We start from the raw sequence: 12,476 nt of genomic DNA, 5'->3' as shown, positions 1-12,476 counted from the left end.
TTTGTCAATGTGATAAAAGCTAAGGCTGTCTGGGAAGATGGAACTAAATTTTTAAAATGTCTCTATCACATCGGCATGTAGCCAAATGTGCGGGGCATTTTCTTGACTTATGATTGACGTGGGAAAGCCTAGCTCACCGTGGGCGCAGACAACCAGCTGAGAAGGGCATGGGAGGAAAGAGTCAGCATTGTTCTTCAAAGGTTTCTGTCCATCAGCTAGATCTGGGTAGGGGTTTGAAGTTTACTGCCTATATTGATCTAGCCAATGGAAAGGACATTCTCCACCATTGAGTAGAGAGGGAGGTCTGACTTTCATGCGAACTCTGGTGCCCCATTTTTGACCGCATCCCCTGGATGGGGTGGCCTGGTGGCACTCAGAGGAAGGATAGCAGGCTACCAAGAAGAGACTTGATACACTATGAACATATATAGAGGGAGGAGTTCCCCTCAGTCATAGTCATAGGGGAGGGGAGTAGGGGAAAAGTGGGAGGGAGGGAGGAATGGGAGGATACAAGGGATGGGCTAACAATTGAGATGCAATATGAATAAATTAATAAAATATTTTTAAAAGGTTTCTGCCTCAGTTTCTGCCTTAAGGTTCTTGAGTTCCTCAGTGTTGAACTGTGACCAGGGATATATAAGTAAAATAAACCCTTTCTTTCTCATGTTGCTTTAGGTTTTAGTATTTATTACTGCAATAAAAAACACACTAAGATTATGTCAAAGGGTGGATGCCACCAATGTTTTTTGGGTATTTAGTGTGGGCATGCTTTAGTGTGCACCAGACCTCAGTTTTAGCCTACTTAACTACTTTGCATGTTTGTTACATTTCTTGTGCATGGAGATGCTTATCTTATTCCTGATCCTGGCTATGGCTTTCCAATTTTCTTTTCTTTTTCTATCTTATCAAGAAATATTGTATTTTTAGAGCAAAAAGAAGACCTCAAAGCCTGAACTAATAACGTTATCTTGCCTGGAGACTTCTTTTCAATTTATTCTTTTCATCTGATACATATTTCCTGGCCAGTTATTAAAGGTTGTTCTGTCCTTAATTGAAATTTTCTTCACTGTTTTTTTCTAAATTAGAAACTAGATTTATATTGACTTTAGTGATGTCATAGGCACCAATTGGAGTGCCCCATGTGTGCTGGAGCTATTTATCGTGGGAAAGCTTCCTCATGCCCTCTCCTAAACCTCTTGCTTAGTTCCTCAGTGCTCTCAGACATATTGACTTACAAATAGCAAAACAAGTTTCTGTCACGTGAGTTTAGAATGCTGACATTATCTGTGTTAGTTACTCTACTGTGAACTTGATGCAAGTTTTGGTCATCTGGGAAGAGAGGACCACAAATCACAACATTAGCCTGTGGACAAGTTTATCATGCACTTTCTTAACTAGTGATGGACATAGGAGGGCCTCACTCACTGTGGGTGATACCCCAGGACACCACATAGTTAGAGTACTGATTTTATACATTGGTCCAGGCTCTCTAGCATAATTTACTACTCAATCTAGGTAGAATAAATTTGTAGATTAAAAACTCCATGTGTCTTTAGAGTAATAATATGGCTGTACACACACACACACACACACACACACACGGAGAGAGACGGAGACACAACAGAAATGACAGAGACAGAGAGAGTGACTGAAATCTAGAGGGAAGGACACAAAAAGACTATAAGGGACTCAAATGCATATTGAAGGAACAGTGGAAGTTGAGTAGTACACCTGTGGGTTTTTTCCAACTCTAACAATGTACTGGTTACTTGGTAGTTAGGTAAGCATTTCTTAAGTCTTCTTAGATATGAAGAACTTGTGACTATTTAGCATAAATATTTCTGCCTCCTCTTCTTCCCACCTCTCCATCAGTGTACACTGGGATCAGTTTTGCTTGTTAAGATGCCATAAAGGATGTCAAGAGTGGGGTGTCACGTCTTCCCTTTTACATGCTGTTTGGGGACTTTTTGAGATCTAAGGCTTATCATTCCTAATCTATGGCTCAATAGAGGTTGCAAGTTTCACAAGCCAAATAAACAAAGTAATCAACTTCCCCAAATTACAAGCTTGATAGATCAAAGAAAAATGGGAAACTTGATATTGATCTGTCCAGCACATTCCTTGAGAAACTGACTTTTTCTTTCCTCAAGTTAATCACCTGTTTTCTTCACATTTGCATCTGAAAAAAAAAAAGGGTTACTTACCTTTTCTTTGCTTGAGATATTTGCTTCCTCTAAAGTTGACAATAAATCCCCTCTTGTTAAAAGTAATGAAATAAATTGGACTGAGTAGCTGTGTGTTAATTGCCTACTTACTGAAAAACAATGCAGCAAAAATGGCTAAATAAAGAAAATTTATTTTGGAGTATTCATTAGCAAGTCACTGGAAAAACGCGTTCACTAATCAATGGAACATATTGCTACCTCTACACTCCTTATATTAATTGCTTGTTGATTTCATTGGCAAAATCATTTTATTGCTTCGGGAAATTATATATAGATAGAACTTTCAAATTGCAATTAGCAATGTATTCCTCTGAGGCTTGGAACTCTGCAACTAATGAGAAAAACAACTGGTTATGATGACACGTGACTGTGAATCTAGACTTGTGGTGTAGTGGGAAAATGTCACTAGTCCAAGGTCATCTTTGTTCACATAGCCAGTTTGGGGCCACATAACACCCCCACTAAAAACTCTGCCTCTCAAAGAAAATATACTTATCTTTCGACTGACTGAGCAAATTATCATTCTAAAAATTTGGCTGAGGCTCTTCCACAAATGTATTTTACAGAACTTTAAAAACAGGTGCATGATTCATAGCTGTAAAGAATGTAAGGAACTAAAATAAACAGTCAGCAAGTTGATAATACACTCTATAAACCCAGGGCAAGTAACAAATTGCAGAGGAGACATGAACAATAAGAGTTTCTGGATTTCTAAGGTTACGAATTTCAGCATGAATAGAGACACGTATGATGCTATTAATTAAGAAATGCTTTGGGGATGAATACCTGAGCAAGAGGAAGGAATTATATAGAAATGGAGATGTTAGGCGTGGCCCAGTCTCAGGGAGGGTATTCACTAGTCCTGCATCGAGCTCGAAGGTTTGAGCATTACATTAGAGCTTCAAAAAGTCAGAGCAAGTACTAGCCCCTTGATGACTTGTGAAACGCCACCACACCGTTCAAAGGGTTCAAAGAATAGATATAAGCTTGGAAAACATTTTCTTTATGGGGTCTTCAAGAGATTCCTCAAGAGCATCTACGATGAATGCTGTCAGCTGTAGGGTTCCCAGAAGCTAAGCAAGTGAATGCCTAGAGGGCTCCTTGGATCGTTCACCACATGTGATGACACATGAAGTCAGCATAATTTGAATATTCTTGAATTTTGAATAAAAAATTTCCCTAGCTAAGTTGAAGGAGGCTATGTGAATGTGTGCATGATAGGTTCTGGGTGTATCTCCTATGAGTGATGGCAGGAGGCTAAACTCTGGAAAGAGTAGAGAGACAATATAAAGTAAACGGATGAGACATAGTTAGACTCTGTTTTAGAAAGATCACTCCAGTACTACGCTGTCTAAAGGTATGAACTGAAAGAGGTTATGGTAGATTACACACACACACACACACACACACACACACACACACACACGCACGCACGCACGCACACACATACACATACACACACGCACATACAGAGAGAGAGAGAGAGAAAGAGCCTACCTAGTGATTTGGTATTGCTCATATGTACATAAAGTTAGAGCTGATGACTTGACTTTAGATGGCATATTAGTCATTTTCCTAAAGTGATATATAATTTATCATTGTATTCTAAATTCTAATTCTCACTAGATAAGTGCAGCTTTCACCTCTCATCAAAACTGCTTTCGTCTGAAGCATGTGGAGAGCACTAAGGAGACCACAACTGGTCAAAATTCAGACTATAAACACGTTTTTATTAGAATATAGCAACACTATTTTTACCCCATGTGTAAGATTGTCATATTAGAATATACCTGGCTAATAATTGTAAGTCTAAAGTATTCAGAACTCAACCTTTAATGGAAAGAGCACCTGACCCAAGTGTTAGCCACTGTCAATTATCACTCCATGTGTGAAACAACTTAGTAATCATCGACTCTAGCCCTCCATCATTCTAATATTGTAGACCCGTATTTTACATCTTCATATAGCATAAATCCTCTAATTCAAAGGTATTGTTCTAAACACTCTTATTCTTTAAAGAAATTACAAATGTAAATATTTAATATTTATTGACAGACTAAACCATTCCTAACCTTTTAATTTATGTACACAGACATTCTGATAACAGAAAATACTGAAGAGATATATTTTATCTTTTTAGTAAAGTAAACAGATAGGTAATCAATTTCTTCAGCTTTTAAACTAAATATTGTTGCATTACATTTATTTTGAAAGGGTGTCTTTGGTCAGTTAGAAAGCTCACACTAAGACTTTTCTATTTATTTCCTTTAGTTCATACCTGGTTCCATGACTTTTCAGCTTGTATTATTTCTGATGAGGGGCTTTTTTTTCTGCCATTCAGGATATTTCAGATTTTATCTTTAATATTCTTTTCTAGCAGTAATAGTAGAATGGACTTGTATGGCTTGCTTGTAGTTATTCTTCTTGGATCAAATAAATTGAGTTACTTGAGCTTATGACCTTCAAACATTGTTTCCTCACATATATATTGGCCCAGATGAATAGTGCATAATCATCCTTTAAGATGTTTTTTGTTTGTTTGTTTGTTCTCCACCTCTGAGATTCAGTTTGGTAAATGGGAATGAACATTTGTCCTACTTCACTGATAGTTTTTTCAGGTGTGTGTTTCCATAATCATAAAACTGCCTGAACCGATCAACCTGTAAGATATTCTTATTGGTTCGCAGTTTCAAAGATCTCAGTTCAAGGTTAGCTGACCTTATTATTTAAGGCCTATAATGGTTCACCTTGGTTGGATCATGTCATGAAACAAACATTTATATTATGGTAACTGGAATTCAAAAAGGAAAAAGGGGCTATTGTCATAAGAATCCTCCTCAAGGGTCCACCATCAAGGGACAATGTATCTCTAAGTTACCCCAGGTCTTAAAGAATTGATCAGAACTACTTTTGGCACAGGCCAGAATAATGGCTTCAAACACAAGTTGCATCAAATCTATGAAAGGAGACTAGTAATCTTATAATTTCAGTATAATTTTAAGTCCTAAATTGTCTTTCTTTCTTTTCTTTTCTCTCTCTCTCTCTCTTTTTTTTTTTTTTGTGGTTTTTTGAGACAGAGTTTCTCTGTGTAGCCTTGGCCATCCTGGACTCACTTTGTAGACCAGGCTGGCCTCGAACGCACAGCAATCCACTTGCCTCTGCCTCCCGAGTGCTGGGATTAAAGGTGTGTGCCACCATGCCCGGCTTTTAAGTCCTAAATTTTAAATTATGTTATTTTAATGTTATTTCTTTCCTCCACTAAATTTTTGTATTTGATTACTTAATATTTATGTGTTTTCTTTAAAATAGCAGGACTAACTCTTAATCACTGTTTTAAATTTTAGTCTCATAATTACCATTAAATCTGTTATTTGAGATCCATTTCTGCATAGTGAATTTTCTCTGATATTGACTGCTATTTTAGCACTACACCAAAGACTTAGTATTTGGAATTTATAGTGAACATTATAGACGTGATTGTTATTGAGCTTTTGAATTTTCATGGCCTGCTTTGGCCTGGAGTTGATTTATGTTTGAGGAAGGAGCTTATGTGTTAGATTGGCTTGTAATAATCTCTACTTAAATATAATGATTAGCCCTTACTTTTCTTCTTCTTTTTCTTCTTCCTCTTTTTCTTCTTCTTCTTTTTCTTCTTCTTCTTCTTCTTCTTCTTCTTCTTCTTCTTCTTCCTCTTCTTCTTCCTTCTTTCTTCTTTCTTCTTTCTTCTTCTTCATCATCATCACATGAACTGTGCCTTCCTACTTCTAATGGATGGCCTTTCTTGGATTGCTTCTGGATGACTACTTGTTCCACAAGAACTATCAATCTAACCAAGTCGGTAATTAAATTTGTCCACCATGTACGATATCTGGGTGTTCTTCTCAGAAATTCATTTCTCTAACCGTATGGGGTCTTGGCCCCAAAGACATATGTTTGATGGACCACCCAGAGTTCATAAATGCTCATGCTGAATTTTCAGTGATCTTTCTCTAAAAAGCCACTTCCTTGCTGTTTCCAAGCCTCTTCAGTAGCTTCGAACTCGGCCTGGCCTCTACTCTAGGGACACTCTTATATTCTCTTTGGATCTTCTTATCAGACCATAGCCTGGGAAATTAATCACGCTGAATCTGAAAATTAGCATGGCTTACCTCACTTATTCCTCTTATGTGGGTCAGAATCCAGTCTTCAAAACAGTTGTGGTTTTTTTTTTTCAGTTTTCTTAGTTACTCCGAAAGCTGTTCTCCCATCATTCAAAGCAATATATTCCAAGTAAACACTGCTAAAAGCACACTGTATCTCTGGCAATCCTTATAGAATAAATTATCAGCCTTTAAATCCTTTATTTTTTAAAATGATAAATATATTTTGATATGCTTTGTATTAGGTACTTTGTAAAATGTATTTTTATACCAATTATTTTCTTTAGTGTCCCTAAACACCTCACCTTCTGCCATGCTTTCTATTATTTATTTTGTGTAGCCATAGATATAACTAGAATTTGAATATTTTAAATCTCTGTTGACTCTTTTCAACTTTCTAAAATTCTATTTTCTTACTATTTGCTGGTCAAGTATCATATTTTAACAAAGATATTTAATTGTGTCCAGCTCCTAAAATAATTTTTATAAACATTGGTTATAATGTAATATTATCCTTTATTAATATAGAGTGGCTTATTACCAATATAACTCACCTTTAATAACTACAAAGTTTTAATATGCAATTCAAGAAGCAGGGTACCCACAAGCTGTGTCTCTGAACTTTGTAAAGCAAAATATACTTGAAAGTTGTATATAGTTGAGTTTTGTTTCATTTATAATTTACTAAAAGATAAAACTTCACATGAGGGAAAGGAAAGGCATTGCTGCATATTTTTTTCTTATGGTTTTAACAGAAGAGTTCATGGTAAATTGATCAACCCTCAATCAATTAGACTTTGACATGTACTAATAAGATCTAATTGAGGAATTATGAAGACATTTGCTCAGGAGAAAATGAGCACATAATTACACCATAAAGAGGTTAAAGAATCAGTGTTACCCAGCTGGAAGAATATTAGTTGAAGTCCCAATGGCATCTATAAAGGACACTTCATAATACATCTGTGAAATACAGCACCGACAAGGCCAATTAAGATGTGTAGAATAATCCATTTTTAATTGTAAGAGTTCAAATTTCAACATCAATTTTCCCCTTTGCCTCTGCCCACTTCAGGTGCTGGGGGATGGTCTCCATCAGAGAGTGACCACTATCAGTGGCTTCAGGTTGACTTTGGCAATCGGAAGCAGATCAGTGCCATTGCAACCCAAGGAAGGTACAGCAGTTCTGACTGGGTGACGCAATATCGAATGCTCTACAGTGACACAGGGAGAAACTGGAAGCCTTATCATCAAGATGGGAATATCTGGGTGAGTCACAGTCTGAAATGCAAATACAGAGCACAATAGACAATGCATGAAAATGGGAGAGGACATATATGGTCTATCCATAGCTGCAAATACTTATCTATAAAAACTATTCGAAGACTATTAATGAACCAATTAGCTAACTAATTCACTTTTCTGTATTGAGGACTACCATCTTAGGCTGCAATGTACATATAGTGCCAAGACTAGTTGGTCTCTGTTTTGATAAAGCATTGAAATCACTAGAAGTGTTAATATGTATGGATGGTGGTCACACCCAGACTGACAAAATCAAGATTATGTCCATGGAAAATCCAATTTAAAAAAGGTGTTTCAAACCACCACTAGAGATCCATAGGCACGTTTTATTGTGCTATGGTGAAAATACATAAAATTTGATTCGCATACACTGAAAATGTCTCAATTAATTATGAAGTCATATTTTCAGCCAATCACCATATTTGAGAAGATTATTTACCACTAAAATATACATAAGCTATATTGGCTTAATTATATTTTTTAAATCTACAATAAAATCAAGCAAAATCATGAGTATTAAACAGGAAAAATGAAAAGATAGAGAACGTGTTTTTAGTTTTTTGTTTCTTGTGCTATTAGCCAAAGTAATGGGTATTTTCAACCTATCCATGCTCACTTTCTGGAAATAAGAATTTTTTTAAAGCTCAGATTGTTCTTGTGAGTTTCTAGAGTTGAAAAATTTCTAGATTTGGCAACAATTTTCACATGGCTGGCCATGATGGCAACCATAGTGTGAAATAAGCACATGCTTCCTACATAAAAAGAAATATGTCTCTCCAAGAAGGATTATAGGTATAACTCATCTCAGGCCAAAGCTCTGCATCAATAATGCCCATGTATTAAAATGTGTAACTTACAGAAAACACATAGGAAGATAAAGATCCTTTCAATGAGAAGAAGTCTTCATTACGGACTGAGGACAACTGGAAACCTCAGGCATGAGGTATAGAAAGATGATTCTCAACCACAGACAGAATAAATGGCTGGGCTGATCTATTCCTTAAATATCTGTTAAGACAACAATAAAGAGGGGCGGGGAAGTGCAGCTATATTAGAGTCTTGATTTACTTTGTTGGTGGATAGGAGTTATGGAAAGTTACAACGTAATTTGATGAAGATATGTTTAAGAAGTAAGATTGTCCAACATCACATGGATTCCTCTGGTGATATATGTAAGCCAGAACAGGAATAGGTGCTCCAGAGAGGACACCAAGAACAGCTCCCCTAGATAAGTAGGCTGGGTGTGCGCAGAGGTCTCAGCCTCTGCTGATGGTCATAAAGCATATGCTTTTGTCATCTTCTCCCATTCATATGTTAACTTCATCTCTTCCTTTCATGTTTCCCGTTAAAATTAGAATAGTAGTGAATGAAGATTAATGAGTGATGATTTCTGGAAGATTCTGCTAATCATGGAACTGTAAAATCACAAGCAAGTTTAAGGTGTAATATAATATTTACCTGTATAATGTGGACATAGTATGATTTCCCTGTAGGGTCTTTAAAAAAGAAAAGAAAAGGTGTACACATTTCTAATTATTTTTAAAGAGTTTTGACTTCTTAGTCAGCAGGTATCAGACAAAATTAATTACTACCGTATGTCTTTGGGATTCCTAATATGGAGAAATGTCTTATCATATTTAAGTTACATAGATTCTCAGCAAGAATATGGAAATATATGTGCTGTCATTATCTAATATCTCAAATATAATATCAATTAATTAGTCATTTAAAACCTTGACTTTTGCTGCTTGTTTACACAATTTTACCACAAAAAGCCATTCCTGTATTTACAAAGTTTCATTGTTTCAAGCAAATTTGAAGCATTCCAAACCTATGGAATGTAGACAGGTATTAGCAGGGAAATTTTTGCTTTAGGAATGTCAATTCCATACTGCATTCCCTAATCGATACTAATACTTACATATTGAGAGCATCCAAACTTATTTCTTAGATAAGGCTGTAACATGTTGGGTAGTAGCAAAAGTTGAGCTGTGGTATCAACGATCTGAATAAAGCATCCTGATTCATTCATTTGTTTCATATTCTAGAAGATTCTACAGTCCCCTGGGATTGAAATTCCTAATCCAAAAATTAGAGAAACAACTAGGATATTAAGCTGTAAATGTATGCATGAGCAATTTTCCAAGCACTAATGGTTTAGGAAGAACATGTGTTACCCAGTCTAGAATCAGTTTACAGAAATCTGCATGGATGAGCACATCAAATGCTTCCATACCCTCTTTCCTCTGCACATCCAACTTACCTCTGCTCACTCTTATGCATGACTTAAAGTACTCAACAATATTGCCAACAAAGAAAATATGACTTAGTCGGGAGGTAGAATGTAAGCACATCCCTGTCAGATGAAGACAGGGAAGAGAGTGCCTCAGCACATCAGTGGCTGGCACACAATGGGTCCAGCCAGGGATTCTGTGCTCTGAGGCCTTGCTCAGAGCCAAGTGCCAGTGTAGTGCTTGTAACAGATTATTTGTTATCATAATGATGGCCGTGTGTGCAATGAGCCATGTAAGGGGACAGCATTTAAAAATGAGTGGGTGATTCTGTCCTATCTTTTCAACCATTTGTCACAACAGTTGCACTAATTTTCCAAATCATTTAAAAATCTGTTCTTATTAGGAATGCACAACACGAAGTCCTCTGTTCCACATTGCAATAGTGTGCTCAGAATAGTTTTTCTGCCTGTAACACTAAGGAAGAAAAATCCGCGTTTGGGTAGACATTGTGTCCTTATCAACTGCACTGTTTGCCAGTGCTGTTTTCTTTGTGGATAGCTGAGATTTCTCTTGCTGACTTTTACATACAAATGTGTTGCTACAATGAGGTCTTGGACAAAACACCAGGAAGGTATATGTGAAATAATTGTATCGTTTATACATCAATAAAGCAAGTATGAATTTATTGTCCAAAATGATATTTAACATATGTAAAAACCTTTAATATTTATATAGGATAAGATGAACTTCAAGATTAATTCAAAACAAGTTCCTCAGTTCTGTGAACTAAATTCTCCTATTTGCTCCTCTTTTTGACTGGATGATATTTTTAAAGTTCTATGATTTTTAATATGCCTGGTAGATATTCAGATCTTTTAATATGCACTGAAAATGCTTCTAAGATGGATTTAATCATCTTTTCTTTATTATATGGGTTGTGGGCATCTCAACACATGGTCATGGTTACTTCTATGTCAACCTAACTCTGGCCAATAGCTCAGCCTTATAGAACCTTTCTTACAACTATGGCTGTGTGTCTAATTTTTCTCCCAAATTTGGAACATAGAAGCAATGTTATTATAAATTTGAATATATTTTGACATTTTTTTCTACAAGGAAAGTTGATAGTCAAGATAAAGTATTGTTCTTTCTAGTTCAGTAAATTTTTCATCTATAAGGTAAATATGATATATGAAATTATCATTATAATTTGTAAAATGCACTTGGATACTTGAAAAATTCTAAAAGAAAGATACCCAGGGCTGGAGAGTTGGATAGATAGCTCAAGACTAACAATGTATTCTCATCTTCTAGTGGATCTTAATTAATTATGAATATCTCAAATTTATAAAATTCATAACAATTGGATAACTAATATGTGTCTTTGTAAGATCTTAGAATAATTTGAGACATACTAGTTATTCAATTGTTATGAATTTTATAAATTTGAGATATTCAAATGCATTGCCCTTGCGTATGACCTTAGATCTGGCCTTTAATGTTGAAATTAAACTGGATGTACAGTGCCATTCTTCTATATGCTTGTTGGCATGTGTATTATGTTAGATCTGTGATTTTTCAACCTGATGTGAATAACAACTCAAATGTATCTGGAAAAGAGTTTAATTTGCCACTCAAACCATAGTCCTATAGATTGCTACCTGGGTCCTACATATTGCTGAACAAAGCATGTCTAGACAGCTTGTTTGAGTACTGGCTTTTTATTTACATGTGAGGGGAAACATACCTAGGATGTTTCTGTTATATTTACTTTAATCAATTCACAATTACTAACTTTGGAACACCAAGGAAGGAGATAAACCATTGTAGTCCATTGTATCTATTCCTGTCTTCTTGGGCTAATTGAGAAGTACAAGGTAAGCAAAATCAAAAGTCAGCTTTATAAATGAAAGTGAGATAGAGTGAGAAAAAGAGATGAAGAAAGAGAGAGAGAGAGAGAGAGAGAGAGAGAGAGAGAGAGAGAGAGAGAGAAACACAACCCATGAACACATACACAGAGTGGGGGTCGGGGGAAAGAGACAGACAGACAGACAGACATCAGAGACAGAGGCATAAGAATAATGACAGATTAGGGAGATTCTATTGGTATTTATTTGTTTTTGAGACAGCATCTTTTTTTTTTTAGTTTATGCTGTCCTCATAACACCTCCGAATTTGAGGCACATAGTCCCAAACATAAAGGTTTGAAAGCGGGATTTCCTACTTTGTTTTCTATCCATTTTTAATCAGTTGAGAAGAATATAAATATGTTCATAGATGAAGTGAGTCTAAGAATATATACATGAGAGTAATAGTTTGTAGACTGGAGAAATGGGAAGACTGAAAAAAAAAGTGGTAAAATGCATCTTGTTAGCTGAAGTAGGAAAGAAGACCTATGAATGTACTTCTCATGTGATCTAGGCACCAGAAGCCCACAAAAGAGGCACACAGGAGACCCTTAGAATCTTCATTTTGACAGGCAACAGACACTGCTTAACAACAAGGCAGTGAGCACCATTTTTAGTGTTTCAGGGGCTCCTTTGAGACAGAAGAATGAAAATCATTCCCCATGC

The 12,476-nt window shown here is 36.1% G+C and overlaps 1 protein-coding gene across 1 annotated transcript in view; it reads left to right on the top strand.

Moving 5' to 3' along the window:
- Nucleotides 1-12,476, top strand: part of CNTNAP2 (contactin associated protein 2) — a 2,010,562-nt gene that overhangs the window by 631,226 nt on the left and 1,366,860 nt on the right. Inside the window, exon 3 of the mRNA XM_084788077.1 lies at nucleotides 7,440-7,633. Within this exon, the coding sequence (XP_084644203.1) occupies nucleotides 7,440-7,633 (194 nt within the window). The remainder of the gene's footprint in view (nucleotides 1-7,439; nucleotides 7,634-12,476) is intronic.

The sequence above is a fragment of the Acomys minous genome (genome assembly GCF_964271855.1).
Source record: "Acomys minous genome assembly, chromosome: 6".
NCBI classification, from domain to species: Eukaryota; Metazoa; Chordata; class Mammalia; order Rodentia; family Muridae; genus Acomys; species Acomys minous.
Note: the sequence above shows the minus strand (reverse complement) of the source record. Positions and strands in the feature narration are given on the sequence as shown.